General features: G+C 35.9%; 1 protein-coding gene across 2 annotated transcripts in view; it reads right to left on the bottom strand.

Moving 5' to 3' along the window:
- MANEA (mannosidase endo-alpha) overlaps nt 1-20172 on the bottom strand; it is a 77925-nt gene that overhangs the window by 31194 nt on the left and 26559 nt on the right. For both annotated transcript variants that reach the window (XM_044000783.1, XM_044000785.1), the window contains exons 2-3: nt 19847-19944; nt 16974-17559 (exon numbers count right to left, since the gene is read on the bottom strand). In XM_044000783.1, coding sequence (XP_043856718.1) covers nt 16974-17520 — 547 coding nt within the window. In that variant the 5' untranslated portion in view covers nt 17521-17559; nt 19847-19944. The remainder of the gene's footprint in view (nt 1-16973; nt 17560-19846; nt 19945-20172) is intronic.

Below are 20172 nucleotides of genomic sequence, written 5' to 3'. Positions count from 1 at the left end.
GTTTGTTATCAATTGACTTCTAATTTTATTTCATTTTCACAGACTCTACAATCTGACCAAAATGGACTACTAGCTATTAACTACAGTTATTACCTATTAGCTATTAGTTATTATCTAAACTTACTCTTAATCCTTTCTAGAATTAATTATCTTGCAAAATGCTCTATAAAGCTTTCTATGATCTTTATAGTTATTAACATTTTTTTCCTCTCCTGGGTTATTATACTTATGTATGTATATATTTTATCTTGCCAATAGAATATAAGATCCTTCAATTCAGCAACTATTTTGGATTTTCTTTTATCTTCAGAGTCTGGCATAGTGCGCCTTATACTTTTGGGGGGAGGTGCATGGGAAAGAGAGGAGGTAGTCTCCTTTTGGAACTATTATGTCCTTGGTGTAGGGAACTCTTAATATGGAAACCTCCTCCACTAATGTAGATTGGCCAATGACTTGAAACTTCCAGTCTTAGAGTGGGCTACAGTAGTATGTACCAGAGGCAAGACTTGGACCCAAGTCTTCCTGACTCTAAAGCTGGCCCTCTATCCTATTATACCTTGTTGCTTCCCACTTAATAAATGTTTGTTTAATGGAATTGCATAGGAGGTTTTCAATAATGAATAAAAATCTGTAAAGTCTATTAATGTATGGGAAAATATCTAGTTTCAATATTGACATGACTGTTCATTTATCTTAAGCATAGCATTTACCTTAGAAATCATCTATTTTAATCTCTCATATAATAGCAGCCTGTCCTAAGCACAAAAATTCAATTCTATAAAACTACATAATAGATACAGAATGATAATACCATTGTACTCTGTGAGGGTTAGACCACAGCCAAAGTACTGTGTTCCGATCTAGACACCATATTTATAGAGGATATTGATAACTGTGGTGAGCTCAGCAGTCAATTGGATGATGGTGGGACCATAAACAATGTCATAGAAGGCTCAGTTAAAAGAATTGGGGAGGGGCAGCTAGGTGGCGAAGTGGATAGAGCACTGGCCCTGGATTCAGGAGGACCTGAGTTCAAATCCAGCCTAAGACACTTAATAATTATTAGCTGTGTGACCCTGGGCAAGTCACTTGACTCCTACTGGCTAACCAAAGGAAAAAAAAAATGGGGATGTTTGCCTGGAGAAGACAAAACTTGGTGGGGACATGCTAGTTTTCTTCAATTATTTCAAAGGCCGTAAAGCCATATGCCATATGGAAGAAGGATTAGACTTGTTTTACTTGGCCCCAAGGTGCAGAAAAAGAAGAGAAGTTGTGGAAACGAAGGTTTTGATTAATATATGAAAACACTTTCTAACAATACGGACTGCCTCAGTAGATAGTCCTATCAATTGGGGTTCAAGCACAGTTTAAATAACTCATTTGTTGAGTATATTGTAAAGGGGATTTCTATTCCATCTCCTGATGAATTAAAGAATCTCTAAGTACCCAACTACCTATGACATACAGTGATTCAGCAACACCCCTGGCATCTTTTCTCTAAATGACATTTCCCTAAGTTATTTTATACTACCTTCTGAAATGTATGTTGTTCTCGAAATTGAAATCCCATCAACTCCAAACTCTCTCAATCACTCTGTTTCTTTGCCTTTGTTCATTTTCTTCCACATAATGAAATGTACCATGCTTTGCCTTTACTCTTCCTTTCTTCCTTCCTGCCCCTCCCCCCTCCAGTGAAATCATTTTTATTCCTGAAGGTGTAATTCAAATGACAACTCCTTCATGAGGCTTTTTCTCATCCTACAGGAAAGCGCACAGATTGGTGTCAGAGGACCTGGGTTAATTCTGCCTCTGATACCTACAACCAGTATGACTCTGGGAAAGCTGTTCCCTCAACTCTAAAATGAGAGAACAAGACTAGATGTTCTCTGAGGTTCCTTCCGGCTCCAGACCTATGATATATTTATCTATAATAGTATAATTCATTCCTCCCTCCTTAAACCTCACACAGTACTTGGGTTTCTTTTTATTATGCATTTATAAAAATAACCATAATACAAATGATGCCTATGTGGTACCCCTACTAGACTATCAGCTCTGAAGAGCTTCTCTCCTCTAAAATTCTGTACACAAGAGGTATTTAACAGATATTTAAGACAAAGTTATGAATTCTAATACTAATGAGGTTCCTTCCCTGGGGAAAGAAAAAACAAACAGGGGCCAGCTCCCAGAATTTGAACCAAATGGAGTCTAAAACTTGAATACTCAGTACTTCTTGTGTAGATATCCTAATGGTCAAAGGTGCCACTAAAAGGAATACCACCGCTTTGAAAACAAAAACTAAATATGGATATTGAAATCTAAAAAATATGTTCTCAAAGGAACACAAAGAAACTAAATCTAAATGCATCCCCAGATCACATAAAATATTAAACATAATAAGTCTGGATTATATGGCTATAGACTCTCAAGAGTTGGAAGAGACCTCAGAGGACATCTAATCAAACACATCTGTGAACATGACCCTTCTCCATGGCATCCCTGAGGGTTAGCCAGAGTCTACTTACATGCCTTCTTCCCAGGGTTGGGGCACCCCATGCTTCTTCGAGATACCTTGGTTAGGAAGCTTTTATTCACACTGAGAGCTGAAATCAGCCCCTGCAAATTCTACCCCTCTTAGTTCTGTACTCTGAAGCCAAGCCAAGCAAAGCAAAGAGTCCTTTTTCTGTATTACAATCTTTTAAGTGCCTGAAGACAGTCATCATGTCCTTCTCCTACACTTTCTCTTTTCCAGGTCAAACATTCTCAGACCCTTCAGCAAATCCGGATATAGCATGGTTGATAAGTCCCTTCCCCTTTCTTCATGGTTCTCCTTTGGATATGTGCACATTTATCAATAAAAGGGAAAAAACCCACATTTCCTCTATTCCTTTTTTATAATAGTATATTTAATGTTTTTCAAAGGTTCAAAAATTTTCAGTAAAAATGAACAAATTCCTATGAAAGCTGGGAATATACTGTCTATACTCTTATAAAACTTTTATTTGGTCTGAGACTGAGAAATAGCTTTTTCTGGACTTTATTCAATCTATTTTAATTGTATTCACTTGCTAATTAGTTCCCTTGGCTACTTTACAATTCTAGTGAAATTTACTGATTTGCTATTGTGCTCAAGTACTATAAAATTTTCTTAGATCCTTAGTTAGAAAAATCCCTGGCATAAAATTTCTAAGGAAAAAATAGAATGAAGTCTTGGGGTTAACGTAACACATCTCTAGCTTCCCTAAGTTTAACATAATTAGAGAGTGGAAATATATAACAATACTCTATAGGGATATAGGGTATCACACTTAGGAATCGATTTTAGCCCTAGAGGTCATTTTACTCTTCTTCCCAATGAGGTTTTAACTTCACTAATGAGAAGCAATGTTGAGTACGTTTTTATCACCTCTTAACCAACAAATCAGTCAAATATTTACTGAGTACAATTAACTATGTTAGGTGATCTGAGAGATTGGGGGAAAAACCTAATTCATAGTGCTTGCTATCAAAGGGTTTATAATACTGTTGAAAGTTAGCATTTTGTTATATATAAGTGCCTATTATATGCAAGATATTGTTCTAAGCACTGGAGATATAAAGATTAAAAAATAAGCAGTCCCTTTTTATTCAAAGAATTTTAACTCCAGTAGGGAGATGGACTATTTATACATATAAATAAAGGTATGGTACTTTGAGGAAAGAATATTAACGACTGGGGATATCAGGTAAAGCTTCACAGGAGGATTGATTGGGCTGGGGAAGCATTGAGTCAGTGGAAAGAATTAAGGATGACTCTTCAGTGATGAACCTGGGTGAATAGGAGGATAACATTACCCTCACCACAAATAGGGAAAAGTGTAGGAGGAGAGGATTTTGAGAGAAAGATGGTCATTTAGGGAATGTTATAGGTGTATTTCTAACACCTGACATATAGTAGATACTTAATAAATACTTGTTGAATGCCTGCTTGATTTAGAAGGAATTTAAAAACCATCCAATCCTGGCATTTTACAGATAAGGAAATTGAGACCTAAAAAGGGAGACTAGCCTGCCCAAAGACATTACAGGTAGTAACAGAACTAGGATTCAAACTCCAATCCTTTGATTCCAAGTCTAATTCTATACAAGGCTACCTTAGTACCATTTTAGACAACTTTGATATAGTGCTATAGGGCCTAATATAGCTCTCAGGTAATGAATGACTACTGGTTCATTTCATTGATGAAAATTCCTATAATATGTGATTGAATGAAACCCCCTGAATGAATGTTAACCTGTTTACTGAACACAGAATACTTTGGAATTGGGAGACTGGCAGAAGACAATTAAGATTTAGAGTCAGAATTTAAAGCCATAAGTCTAAGGAGCACTTTTGTCCTTTGGTAAATCCTCCATTGTGAAGGAACCTATGGGCTTTGTGAAAGTTTATTGGAGTTGATAATGATCTACAAAAGAAGGCATAATAAATCTACAATCAACCACAGGGAGTTAGACACTTCACTTCTCTCTCTTTCATCTTTCCCAACTCCCCTAATAAATTACAATGCTCAAAGATTTCAAAAAGTAGATCTAGGAGCAGAAGAAACAAATTAGTTCCTCTCTAACCAATCACTGAGTGAGAAGTCTTGGGAAGCATGGAATACTGTTAAAACTTCCTTAATGCATGTCAAAGATAGGATAGGACCCATTGTGTCAAAAAAGGAAAACTCAAGGGCCACTTTATTGCTGCAATCCTATAACCTGAATTGATACTGCAAACATCCACTTAGACAGCTACTGGAGGGCCATCTCAAGATGCAGACTTAGACACCTGAAGCATCCCCCATCTCCAGTCCTTCAGATGCTGTAAAGAATGATCTGAAATACTTGAATATGTAAATTTGGTACATGGCTCTCTTTCTCTTCTTGGTATAAACATTGATTGACAACAAAATCATTATTTAGACAAGAATTTGTTGTTAAATGGTAGGAAATAAAATGGGTAGAAAAAAATGGGCAACACTTATTTTCATTTACCCCTACGGACCTAAAATATCATGAATTCAGGTGACAATGTGGTATCCAAGTTTAGCTGTCCAGGAATTTAAGGCAAAAATCAGAAATGCATATGGAGATTTGAGAGTTATCCACAAAGGTAATAATTAAACCACTGAGTGCTGATGAAATTACCAAGGAAATGACTATAGTGAGAGAGGTAATTTTAAAAGGGTCTAGGATAGAAGCTTAAGGATTCCTGTGCAAATAGCAAAGAAAACTAAGGAGTATTCATATAAGTAGGAGGAGAATCTACTGCTCCCCCCACCCCATGAAGAGGTGAGGAGAGAGACAGTAGGTATAGGATCCTTTCCTTCCTCCAAAAGGAGAGAGAGAGAGAGACACACACACACACATACACACACAAAGAGAGTGACAGAGAACACAACATAAAGCCAGAAGGAAGCAAAGTAGGAAGGTTTGATAATTGTTGAATTTACCACATATTTAAATGGAAAAGCAAGCTCTACATAATAAAGATCACGGTTTCAGGTATAATTCCTCCTTTTGTTCTACAATGTAAATGGAAATACTTTATTTGATGTTTGTTGCATTTGGAATTTTTTAAAAAGGGGGGAAAAGCACTCGGGATAAAAAAGATAATGCTATAATTTGTCATCACTACCTAAATACTGCACCCTTTACTATATTTTTCCCCTTTTTCTAAGGTTAAAAAAATGCTTGCAGATATAATAAACAATTACTTTAAGTAATGTTCTGCTTAGAGTCAAATACATGTAAAAGGTACAAAGGAGCAAAAGATCAACTTGAGGGCATATTCAATGGAATCACAGAACCATAGAATTGTAAGCAATCTCACGGGTAATCCTGTCCCAAGACCAATTCAAAACAGAAACTTTCTCAACAACATACTAACCAATGGTCATGCAGTTTCAAGTTGAATAAGGAGACTTGAGGTGTAGTTCTATCTCTGACACGTATGTGACCTTAGAAAAGTCACTTTGGGTTCCAGTATCACTTCTCTAATTCCTTTCCAATATGGCAGCTCCTCAAATAACTGAAGACAGAAATCATACTCTTAACTTCACCCTCTGAAATTAAAATATTTTGTTCCTTCAACTGGCAATTATTTCAAGTGGTTCTGAATTTTTTCTATTCCATACTTCCTCTGATATGGAAATTGTATAATATAAAGTAATGTCAGATATTTCACAGGGCAGTATTTTGTGCATTGAAAGATAGGGTAGTGGCAGCTAGGTGGCACAGTGGAAAGAGCACCGGCCCTGGATTCAGGAGGACCTGAGTTCAAATCCAACCTCTGACACTTGACACTTACTAGCTGTGTGACCCTGGGCAAGTCACTTAACCCCAACTGCCTCACCAAAAAAAAAAAAAGAAAGAAAGATAGGGTATATCAGTGTCATCTGGGAAGATATTCACAGAAGTAGGGAGTTGAGTTGGGCCTTGGACATGGCTAAGATGATGAAGAGAAAGAGAAAAGGCATGTGGAAATAATGCCTATACTCTGATATAGTAGAAGAAGAAGCAGAGTGTTAAGAAGAAAGAACACTGATTCTGGAATGAGAGGATCCAAGCTTAAGTCTTCACTTAGAAATATACTATTTATATGGCCTTCAGCAAATCATATAACTTTTCTGGGTCAGTTTCCTAAAATAATAATAATTATAATTATAAAAATAAATAATATTTAGATAGTGCTTGCTTTGTGCTAGGCATTGTGCTAAGTGCTTTATAATTATTATTTTATTTAATCTTCACAAGCTAACTACAAGGTAGGTGCTATTAACATCCAAACTTTATAGATGAGAAAACTAAGGCAAACTGAGGTTAAGTCACTTAACCATGATCACACAGCTAGTAAATGACTGAGGTCACATTTAAATCCAGGTCTTGCTGACTTCAGGCTTAGTGCTCTATCTACTGCACCACCTAACAACTTTTCCAGCCTCCTATCACACTATGGCCTCACAGAGTCGTTGGGTGATGAAAGCACTTTATAAGTCTTCAAACACTGTAGTTGTAGTAGTAGCAGCAGTAGGGAAACCAAAATATACAGAAATGGATATAATACAAATTAATGACATTTTAATTACTAAATGAATTGGTTTCTCAGAGTCAGCTCACCTGGGTGAATCTTTTTTGAATTTGCAAAGCTGAGGACTAGACCCTGGACTTGTGATGACCCCACCAAGGAAAAGGAACTGTGGGGTTCAACCTGAGCTACCAACCAGCCACTCACAAATGCTATTTTAGCTACAAAAGATGAGATTATGATGGAACACTATTGTGCTGTAAGAAATGATGAGCAGAGGGGCAGTTAGGTGGTGCAGTGGATGGAGCACCAGACCTGGATTCAGGAGAACCTGAGTTCAAATCCGGCCTCAGACAATTAACAATTACTAGCTGTGTGACCCTGGGCAAGTCACTTAACCCCAATTGCCTCACCAAAAAAAAAAAAAAAAAGTCACTGATTCCTTTTGAAAATAACATCTTCAGTAACTTTCCTTTCTCTCCAATTGTTCCCTCCCCTGCATGCTCTATCTTCTTCTCTAGGAGTTAGTCTTTTCCTCTTCTTTTACTAATTTATTTTCTTATTAATATTATGGTCTCTACCCACCCACTCTCATATGCTGTAGACTTATTACTGTCTTCATCCTGTTCAAGCCTCAGGAAATTTTTCATTAGCAGTAGTAGAATTAGAGCTAATGGCTTATGCAAGGCTAATGAAACCAAATGAAACCATATACTAAATATCCAACACCCATGAAATCATTCACATTCTTACATTTTTATGACCTGTTGGTTCACGGAGTAGGGACTGTATCTATCGCTATATTCTACACAATGTTTTGTTAATGTTAATGTTCAATAAATATTACTAATAAAATAACAGTATTGATATATAGACATAACATTCTTATATTTTTCTGGGTCTCATAATGGTAATGGCAAAGATGAGGCAAAAAATATGATAGTCCACTTTTATTACTCCAAAGCAAAATTTATAAGTATGAGAACAAGGCTGATGCTGATTAACAAAGATATTAAGAGTACCACAGATTTAGAATATAAGCAGAATCTGCCTCTCCAACATAAGAATCTTGTGCAGTACTTGATTATACTTACTTAACTCACATACTAGATCAAAACATCAAAGTTAATCTAAAAACTTTTATACTTCAAAAGGTAGAGTAAATGATGAGAAAAACTGCTAATTTGGACCTAATTCTGACTGATAAGAAACTGGCTGCCAAAACAGAAATGGGAAAAACCTTGGGAGGAAATGATCTCACCTTCTTGAGTTTATAATGAATAACCTGTGGAGAGTCAGGAAAAATAGGACAGATACCTTATCTTTGAGGAAAGCAGATGTCAGAATCCAGAGAAAGGATAGGCCCTCAAATGGCACATGGGGAATAACATCCCAAGAGGAATGGGATCCCTTCTAGAATGACATCCTATGATGTAAATGGAAAAGATTCTGACAAGGGAAAAAAGGGGAGCTACATAAAGAAAATTATGCAGATAGAGAGAACCCACCAACCCACTCAGGTTTAAAGAAAAAGTGCAAAAGGAAGTAAACAAAAGAAGGTACAAAATGAATACAAAAGAATGACATGCTGACTGAATAACCAAACCCGAGGCTTATAATAGAGGAAAAGAACAGCCAAAAAAAAGTCTTTTTAAAGCTAGATTAGGTTCAAGAGAAAGATCACAGGGATAAGATAACTACTTGGAACCGAGGAAGATAATGTTAATCAAGGACAAAGAGAAAATACAATTATTAAATTCTATCTGTAATTCAATTTAACAAACAGTGAGAATGTAGAATGTACAAAGCACTATGCTAAGTTGTCAAGTGCTGAGGATATAAAAATAGATGACACTGGCCTTACTTTTAAAGAACTTACAACATAATGAAGGAGAGAACAAGTGTACACAACAGTACAAATGAAAAGATTTTCTCTGTCAAGGAGAATAATACCCAGATAGTAATGCATGTAATAAAGATGGTTAACAAGGAATTAATACCCAAGATAAGAAGCCTAGATTCCCAAGAACAGAGAAATGAGTGTACAGGGAGGAAGTTGAGGCAGTAAGTGTAAATGAATTTAACAATTAAAGACAGTAGAGATATGATAGCTTGAGGGATTATGAGGGACAAATGAAAGTCAATGTTATTCCTTTTTAATGTTAGGGAAGACCTGACTATAATACATGTAGGCAGAGGTAAAGAGACCAGTAGTCAGTGCGAGAAAGAATAAGAAAGAGTGGACAAGCTTACAGAAAAGATAGGATGGGACCAAGGGCTCAAATAATAAGAGTCAAACTTAGAAAAGGGAAGGGTCACAGAGGAAGGAAGACATGGGCAAAAATGTGGAGAGGTTTTAAGATAGAGAGTACAAAAAATGAAGAAGCTCATGAGAGGTGGCCTCAGTTTTCTCAGTAAAAGCAGGTGAGGTCATCTGCAGTGAGGGATGGTAGAGGGATGGTAGAGAGAACGGCACTGGAAACCCGATGAGAAGAAAGCTACTGTGAGCAATGTTAGTGCAAGATAGAGACTATCATTCTAGAAAAAAGGGTCCAGCTGATGTTAGGATGATAGTCCCACTGTACTCTACCTGGATTAAACAACTTCTGAAATGGAAAACTTGAATCCATGCCATTGGAACATCAGCTGAAGGGACTGGAGATATTTATCTTTAAGAATATGACAGGGGGTAGCATGATCACTGTTCTCTAGTATTTGAAGGAAGGGTTGTCAAATGGAAGAAAAACTGAACATGTTATATTTGTTTCAGAGCAATAAATTTTGTAGAGAAAGATTTGGGGGATATTAGGAAAATCTCCATATCCACGAGAGCTCTCCAAAAATGGAAAGGCCAGTTCTGGGAGGCTGAGTTGCCTCATCCTTGGAAGCCTTTGAACGAAGGAAAAATCACCACTTCTAGGTTTCTTATAGAGATCACTGCTCAGGCAGAGCTTGGACTACAGGCTACTGGTGCCTCTTTCAACTCGGAGATTCTATACTTCCATATGCATATTCTGCCTAGAACTGTAGTTTCCAGTAAGTATTCTATATTCCATTAGATTGTAATCTCCTTAAAGGCCATATTTTCTTTCTCTTTTTATCAATCTCCCCACATTGCTTTCACGGATAGGTATTCAGTTAAGTATCTGTTGCATGAACAAACAAATGGAAAAAATTAATCTAAAAGTACTTCTTAATCAACTTTTCAGGATTACAAAAATATTTCTACAAATGCAAAAGAAATCCCTCTGTGTGACATTTAAAACCCTTCATTACACCCTAGTCACAATCAACAAATATTTATTAAACATCTATGTGTGCCAGAGATCATGTTGGCACTGGAGATATAAGTACAAAGAACAAAATAATCCCCGTTCATGATGAGTTTACATTCTAATGAAGGTGGATAACAAGTATACATTATACACAGTATAAATATAAAATTATTAAATTGAAGATAGCTGGAGGAGGGCAGTAGAAGTTTAAGGGAACAGGAAAAGTTTGATGCAGAGGATCATACCAGCTTGTACCTTAAAAGAAGAGAGGGACTCACTCTATGAGGCAGAAGTAAGGAAGGAATTCATTTTAGGCACACAGAACAGCCTGTGTCAAAAGTTCAGATAGGAAAGGGAGTATCGGTGAGGGGGGGGCAAAAGGCCAGTGTGACTAGATGTTAGAGAGCAAGAGCAACTGAGCAATGCCCAATAAGACTGAAAAAATAAGTTGGGAACAAGTTGTGTAGGCCTTTAAAAAAAGAGTATGAAAAGAGAAGTACATATTTTATCCTAGAGGCAATAGGGAGCCAGTAGAGTTGAGTGAGTAAGCAGATTACATAGATCTGAGCTTAAGGACAATTACTCTGGCAGCAGTATGTAGGATGGACTGGAGCGGACAGAGACCTCATGGAGTCCAATTAAGGGGCTAATGCAATAATCTAAGGGAGAGGTTATCAAGGGCTGAACCAAGGTGGCATCTGTCTGAGGAGGAAGGAAGCAGATGTTGGAGATGTTGTGAAGGTTGAAAAAAACAAATAAACATGATTTAGAAACTGACTGTTCTTCAGTCTCACTGTGTACTTCATGAACTCTACAGTCCAGTTGGTTTAGCCTTTTTACTGTTTCTCATAAACAGTACTCATTTTTCCATGGCTGTGTTGTTGTACTGCTATGCCCCATCATACTTGTAATGTATTTCTTAACACATCTCTTGAGCTCATCTTATGAGCTCTGATAGCACAAGCAACAATGCGGAAGGGTTTTAAACTTGCCTAAGAGGCAGAAGTATATCTCACCCAACAAATACATAAATAAATATAAGCTTATAACAAATGTAATTATTCCACAAGAGAACTTTAAGGACAGCATCAAATTAGGTGACATTTAATAAGTGACATTTAAACTTGAAAATGTAGTTCATCTAATTATGTTTTCCATTTCTACCACTTCATTTCATGATTTTCAAAGTCACCAGGTCCAGAAATTAGAATTCTGACCTTTTGAAAGAAGGGATATGATGATTTTAGCAAGTAAACCAATGCTGATTTCTAGTTCTAGTTTTTGAAAGTAGCAACTATGATGGATAGAAATGAAGAGGAAAAGTTAAAATCTTTTTTTTTTTAAATTAAGTAGAGGGGGCAGCTAGGTGGTGCAGTGGATAAAGCACTGGCCCTGGATTCAGGAGGACCTGAGTTCAAAGCCAGCCTCAGACACTTGACACTAACTAGCTGTGTGACCCTGGGCAAGTCACTTAAGCCCCATTGCCCCGCAAAAACAAAACAAAACAAAACAAAACAAAAACCCACACACAAAAAATTGTTAAGTAGAAATTCTGAGGTTTTTCCAAATTAAATAGCAACATGTGTTTCTAATGATCTTGATATGGGAGAACAGGGGTTTCAAAACAGCTACTACTGTCTAATAGTAAGGCTACAATACAATGGATAGCACATTAGACTTGAAGCTAGGAAAAGAGAGGTTTAAATGCCACTGTGTGACCGAGAGCAAGTCATTTCATCTAAGCCTCAGTTTCCTAATATGTAAAAAGGGGATGAAGAAATCAATGACCTCAAAAATCCCTTCCAACTCTAAACATATGATCTGATGATTCTATGACAAGGAAATAATTCAAAGATGCTAGGGCTGGAAAGGAGCTCCAGAGAGTATTTTAGCTTCCTCCAGTCAAGTAGGTAAAATATTATCTCCAGTTTAAAGATGAGGTAACTGAGAAACAGAGAGGTTAAAAGGCTTGCTCAGGGTCACACTAAGTGGTAGAATAGATTACAAAAGAGCTATTACTTTAGTAAGACAATTATTGAATCTAAAGTCATTATAATTTTAAATAATTCAAACTAGTTCAATGTAACATTTATGCTTATATTATATCTAACACACTTTGGCTAAAAATACACAAGATTATGAAATGTAGTTTACACACAGTTTCCAAGTTTGAAAGCAAAATACCAAGCTGATTTTTTGGGGTTTTGTTTTTTTATGCTGACAGAAACTCTGTGATAGTAAAGTTCATTCAATGTAAGGATCAAATCTATCAAAGAAAACTGCACTTTAAAGATTAAAGTAAAAACTGGTTTAACCCCCACACTTGTTTTTAAAAAGCCTTAAACCAGGGCTTTTTGCACTTCATGTGTCAAATAATGTCTATTACAATCAGGTACCATTTGACCATCTGGATCTAGAGCCAGATATCCTTGAGAATGAAGTCAAGTGGGCCTTATGACACATTGCTAACAATAAAGCTAGTGAAGGTAATAGAATTCCAGCTGAGCTGAAACCCTAAAAGAGACTGCTGCTAAAGTGCTGCACTCAATATAAGCAGCAAATTTGGAAAACACGACAGTGGCCCCTGACTTGGAAAAGATCAGTTTACTTCCCAATTCTAAAGAAAGGCAATGTAAGGAATATTCAAATCACTGACCAACTGTGCTTATTTCACAAGCCAGCAAGGTTATGCTTAAGATTCTGCAAGCTAGGCTTCAGCAATAGTGAGAATAACCAGAACATCAGGCTGGAGAGAAACTAGAGACCATATTGCCAACAGTCGCTTGATTATGGACTACACAACACCACACTAAAGCTGACTTGTGTTAATCACAACAAAATGTGGCAAGTCCTCAAAGGGATGGGAGTACCAGTTCATCTTATTTGTCCCCTGAGGAACTTGTATTTGGGCCAAGAAGCAACAGTTAGAATCAAACATAGAACAACTGATGAGTTTAAGATTGGAAAGGAATGCAACAAGACAGTATATTGTCAACTTATGTATTTAATTTATATGCAGAGTACATCATGCAAAATGAATCAAAAGTTGGAATTAAGGTTGCCAGGAGAAATATCAATAATCTCAGGTATGCAGATGATACCACTGTGTTGGCTGAAAGTAAAGAGGAATTAAGAAGCCTCTTGAAAGCAGAGACTCTAAAAGTTGACTTAAAGCTTAACAACAAAAAACTAAGATCTTGGCAACTGGTCCCATCACTTCCTGGAAAACAGATGGAGAAGAAATGGAAGCAGTGTCAGATTTTACATTCTTGGGCTTAAAGATCACTGCAGATGGCAACTGCAGGTATGGAATAAAAGCTATGGCAAATCTGGACAGTATACTAAAAAGAAGAGATACCACCTTGCTGATAAAGGTCTGTATAGTCAAAGTTTTGGTTTATCCAGTAGTAATGTATGGCTGTGAGAGCTGGAGTATCAGGAAAGCTGAAGGCTGTAGAATTAATGCTTTTGAATCATGGTGCTGGAGAAGACTTTTGAGAGTACCTTAGATTGTAAGGAGGTCAAATGAGTCAATGCTTAAATTAATTAAATTAATTCAGCTATTCATTTAGAAGGTCAATACTGAAGCTGCAGCTTAAATACATTTGGCCACATAATGAATAAATGGGCCTCACTGGAAAAGACCATGATGTTGGGAAAGATTGAAGGCAAATGGAAAAGGGGTCAGGAGAAGATAAGACGGATAGATAATATCATGGAAACAATGAACATGAACCTGGACAGACTTTGCAAGATAGTGAAAGATAGCCAGGCTTGGCATGCTATATAGTCCACAAGGTCACAAAAAGTTGGACACGACTGAACAACAACAACAACCATCTAGATCTTAGTGACCTCACATCACTCCATTTTACTGTGCTGCTGTAGTAAGATAGGTTCCATGGTTCATAATGGTATGTCCCTGGCTTAGGAAAGTGAGAGAATACAGCATCAATAGAATACCACAGGTGTGGAGGGACTAGAAATATTTGGCCAAAAGAAAAAAAAAATCAAGGTATTTAAACAAGATGGGTTGTAGAGCTAAAAGGGGTGGTATTTGGGCTGCAAGCAGGGCCAATGCCAGAATCAAAAGCCAGGAGGCTGAATAAGAAGCAAGGTCTGAGGAAAGCTTAAAATTTCAATATTCAGGTGGGAAACATAGTTCAATTTGGCAATAAGTCATCAAAATACTATCCTGAACATTTCAGAGGCTTGGGATGTTTTTATGCATGTCCACGGGTGGCCAGACCTACCCTTTAACTTTCTCTAAATTCAACTCTGTTGGTTAGATTCCACTGCCACTGCTACTGTTGTCATCACTGTCCATAGTCATGTGAATAAGAAACAGGGCCTCAATCAGAATAAATATAACCATGGAGAGCAGTAGCAACAGACAAACTAGTAAAAATCCTTGGGTCTCTAGGACAGAGGAAGAGGCAAACAGTACTACCACTATAAAGATTACATTGTCTCAGGTATCTGTAAACACCTAATTTAAGCTTTTATAGTCTCAAATTTGATCTGCCAGGAATCTCCCATTCATAACTCACAAACTAATTAACCATCTGTAATGTTTCTTTTTCATGGAACCAATTAATATTAGGTGGAGTATTCTTACATTTTGACAGTATATCTAAATAATTTACATGGGCGGAAAGCAAATCAGCATATCATATCAAAACAAATAAATGAGAATACAATATATCAAATTAAATCATATGATAATCAGCATAATAGTTATATTGATGATAAATCATGATGGACTAGGAAATAGTTAAAATAGAAATAATTGCTTTGTAGATGAGTAAATTATGCTCATATGCTTTGGAAAAACAAAACAAAAAAACCCATTCAGCTATTAGTAGATAAACATTTATCTAAAAGCAACAAATTGGTCCAATGAATGAATATACAAAACCTATATTTTTCCTTGTCTAAAAAAATTAAAATATAAAATTGTCCTTCTAGAAAAAGGCATAGTTTTAGTCTGCATAAAGAACCAAGACTAAGCATTTTCTCAATCCAACTTAGCTCTCAGAGGCCACAGAGTCAGAGCCCAAAGTATCCTATATGTTCTATATGACTGCTACTCTTTATGACACAGAAAATAATTTTCCCAAGGTTTTTATATCTACAATTAATAAGATTAACTGCTTTATAACATTAGCCTGTACAGTACTTCAAAATTATATTAGTGAGACCAGCAATCTTTCCACATCTGGTCCAATTCTGGGTCCTCTGCAATGTTAACATATACAAAACAAAGTCTTTTGTTTCTTACCTTTCCTTAACTCTACAAGGATTTTTTTGGTTCTTTTAAATTATAACACTAACTTTTCAGAATGAGTAGCTAGACCAGGGGTTTTTAATATTTTGTTGCTGTTGCTGTCATGGACTGCTTAGGCAGTGTGGTAAGGACTATGGCCCCCATCTCAAGAATCATGTTTTAAAATGCATAATATAATATATATGTGATTACAAAGGATACAAATTATATTGAATTATAAAAGTATTAAAAATTATAATTTGCTAAATCTCAGGTTAAGAAGCCCTGTGCTGTATAAAGATAAAAATGATAGGAAAAAAATTATGCCCTGTAAAAAGGGTTTTTTTAAAAGGTTCTCTATAAATTATTCCAAGACACATCACCTCTCCTTCCCTTTTCCCCCAACCCCTCACCCCCCAAAAAGAAACCTGATATAAATGAATATACTCTTTTTTTTTTGTAAGGCAACTGGGATTAAGTGACTTGCTCAGGGTCACACAGCTAGTAAGTGTCAAGTGTCTGAGGCCAGATTTGAACTCAGGTATTCCTGAATCCAGGGCCGGTGCTTTATCCACTGCACCACCTAGCTGCCCCCACATGAATATACTCTTGCAAGAGAGAGTGAGGGGGTATTTAAACACCAAGACTTAAAAACTTCCTTATGATATTATTAAGGAAGTGGGAAATTTAGAAATTTTAAAGGAATTAAATTTGGAAATGAGGAAAATTCTTTATACTATGGTAGTCATTGAAAACAGCCAATTTAAGAAAATAAGAACATCCAAATTTAAAATATAATTAACAGCACTGCTGAAAGGTGGTTTTCTCTTGCTTTTGGGAAACTGACTAAAAGCCAAAAAGGTTTCAATTTGAGTAACAGTCACAAGAACAAAGAGCATACTTTAAATGGTTTATTAAAAAAAAAAAGCCCTGAGAGGTAGGTAACAGAAGTATTATCCCTACATAAGACATCATAGGATCAGGAATTTAGGGTCAAAAGAGTACTTAGAAATCATGTAGTCTAACCTCTTAATTTTACAGATGAGACATTCAGACCCAAGTAAATGAAGTGACCTGCCTAAGGTCAGATAGCTGACAACACTGGCTTTTGACCTGGCTCCTTCTTGTAATTCCAAATCTAGTGTTCCTTCTGCTGTACCATGAGGAATTTAAATGACATTAAATGATTTGCCCAATGTTATTGTCAAAAAGTGGGATTAAAACCCAGGTTTCCTATATCTAGGTCCAGAATCTTTCTACTACCCCATACTTGCCTTTAGGCACAAAGATTCCTTATAAACTAGAATATGATTACCAAGATCTAAGGTCTAATTATCAATGTACCAACACAATCAAATCAAAGTAACAAATAAAAAGTCATTACCAATTGAAGCTGAGCGCATTTGCCTCATATGAGTCTCTATGATGTAAGGGTCTCTGGAGCTGTAAGTTCCCAACTCAGGGTAAAAGTTGGACCCAATGTCATCTGGAGGACTATGGCTGCCTTCTGGATAATTTTTAGCAATTTTGGGATCCCAATGTGGTAAGATGGCATGGTTCCAATGTAAATATTTGCCATCAAATTGTGGATTTCCATACCAACTATAGTAAAATACATGAATATTATAATTAGGGGATGGCAGATCTTCCATGTTTATCTCAGGTACCACAGGAATTTTTAGGCTACTGGCAGCAACACTCTTTATACTTTTGCTGTTTGTTATACTATCATCCCTGGCCCCATTTGGCATGTCAGGCTTAGTTTCCAAGTGGACTTTGCGTTGGTGAAGTTCTGGTAGAAGATCAAGTCCAAATGTATCCCCAAAAACAGCTCTATCAGGTCTCAAGGTTTTCAAAGCCATCATCAGGGAGCAAATAAACAAAATAAAAAGTGATAAAATGATGCACGTTCTTCTTCGAAACCTTGCCATGATGACATTATTTTAGAATCCAAAGTGACAATTGTCCAGCTGCAATTGATTAAAGAAAAAAATTAGCAAATAGTATTAACAATACTTTCCTATATAATCCAAATTAAAAAGTATATTCCCTAATATTCATAATAATAAGAAACCCAGGAAAAATTGTGTAAATACTAATTCTAAGTATCAATTTTGATGAAGGTCTGAGACATACTTTAATATGAATTATAAAAATAATAGTCTGGAGTTGTTGGTTTCATTTAAATGCTAATCAAATTTAGTAAGGATAAAGTCAAGTCTATTTAACTTATTAAATATAAACTACTACTAAGACAGGAGAAATCCTATTATCCACGCGTGCTAAAATTTCCCAAATATTATTTTTAACAAGAAGATCTAATAATTAATTAACAAAAAATACCTATAGGTTAATTAAGTTTGTATTTAAAACCCACATCAAAAGGGATTATTCCGTATCTTTCTTCTAAAGAAGAAGAGTCTTCACACTCTATAAATGATGTGCTGGTACAGAATATAACCAAGGGAAAAGACAGCCTTTAATAGAAAGGAGAAAAAAGAAGTGAAAGGTATTATTAGTTCTTGATTTCTTACTATTCAGCTTGGAAGTCTCAACGAAAAACATTCCTAAGAAATGGGTAATAATTAAATGTCCACAATTTTAAAGTTTTTATGAATAATTTTTCAGTATGAAGCTTTTAAAATTTCAACTGTGAATTCGAGGGGGGGGGGGCGGAAATGTTAGCTGATAGCAAACCATTTTGGAAACTGTAATTTTGTTTTTGCTGTAGAGGTTTACAAAATGTCTATTTACTCACTGGCTATCTAGGACTTACTATATATGTTCTAAGGGAGAAATTAATCATTTGATTAGATGCCTTTAAGCACTGTTTGCTTAGAAAATTTAGATAGATGAATAACCAATGGAAGGTATAGACTGTTCAATTAATAATTTTTCTGACCCTTAATCTCCACAAAATTTCTCAGCATTATTTTCCAGTCTCCTAGCAATCTCAAAGAAGCCCTTAACTATAGAGAATAAAATTTTTAAAGCACTTGGAAGGCATTATTCCTTACCATTAACCTATATTCTCTCCCCGATTTTCTACCACTACCTTATTCTTGTTCTCATTTTCTTAAGTTCATCCTAAGTGAAATTAGATATATAGTTTGTAGGTAAGTTTGGGGATTTTATAATATCACTGTGGTAGTTCACCGGTTTGGAGAAAAGGTTTATTAGGAGAAAAAGTTTATTACTACTATTAATAAAGTTTATCTAATTCTTCTGCCTAAACTTTAAGGCTCTTACTATATAGAATAACATAAAAATCTTAGTGCAGTTTTAAACTTTATTAGCTTAAAATTACTATAAGGGATGGGAAGGACTGGAGTAGGAGATAGTTAGAGTTAGGGTTAAGGAATACAGAAATGAAAGGAGGTTAGGGATAGTTTTCTCCTAAATGACTAATAATGAGTTTAGCAAAGAAATAAGGGAAGAGATAGAAAAAGCCTTAGCTGTAATAGTAGGTAGCAGATAAACAGGAAAGTTCAGTCTGGGGTATTACAGAGGAGCTTGCCCAGGCCTTGGCCTGCTCCTCCTTCTATGTAGCTATTGGCTTTGGTTGCTCAACTGCTCCAGACTACAGATACTTCTTTTCCTTAGCTTGTATCCTTAACTTTCCTTTTTATTTCCGGTGTTTGTGTTTATAGATTGTAGCATTTTAGGAGTTTAAACTTAAATAGCTTAAAATTTCACAAAGACTTTCAAAGGACTCTGTATATATGTAGGTGGAATAGTATATAGAGCTGAGACTGGAGTCAGGGAGACCTGAGTTCAAATGTGATACAGATACTAGCTCTGTGACCTTGGGCAAGTCATTTGGATAAGTCACTTAACCTGCTTGCCTCAGTTTCCTCAACTATAAAATAGGGATAATAACAGAACCTACTTCACAGGACTGTTGTATGGATCAAATGAGATAATATGTTTAAAATATTTAGCATAGTGTCTAGCACATAGTAGATGCTATAGAAATGTTTCTTCCCTTTCCTTCCCTTCCTCCCTATACAGGTATATTTTCAAATGCTCCAAAATGAATTACTATATTTGTTTTACCTATCAATGTAATTATTGTATAAGTATAATATGTATATTACATGTAATATATGATATATAAAATAACATGAGATAAAATTATTATATAAGTGAACAAATTGTAAGTACAACTTAAAGGACAAGCTATTCTGAGGAGACAAAATACCAATAATTCATCAACAATAAGGCATATGCCAATAATCATTTGAGAAATGAACGTACTTGTCTTTAAAGCCAGAGAGGTGAAGCACTTCTTATCTTCTCAGAATCAATGAGTATTTTCTTCTACCCTCCTGTGCTTATTTACTATCCAGATGATTCTAAAAAAGCAGAACACAGAGCATTAGTATTACATGTTTGTTTAATATCCATAGTTTCCTCTCTACTGATAAATTCAAAGGACTAAAAGCATTAACATCCATCTATGGCATTTGTTTCATCAGCCACTTAAGGAGCATATACTATGTGCCCAATGCTGCACAAAGTGCTGTTGGATATGAAATATTGTGCAAGACACGAAGACACAGTCTCTGCTCTTTAAGAGATTA

The sequence above is a fragment of the Dromiciops gliroides genome, chromosome 4 (genome assembly GCF_019393635.1).
Source record: "Dromiciops gliroides isolate mDroGli1 chromosome 4, mDroGli1.pri, whole genome shotgun sequence".
In the NCBI taxonomy this organism is placed as follows: Eukaryota; Metazoa; Chordata; class Mammalia; order Microbiotheria; family Microbiotheriidae; genus Dromiciops; species Dromiciops gliroides.
Note: the sequence above shows the minus strand (reverse complement) of the source record. Positions and strands in the feature narration are given on the sequence as shown.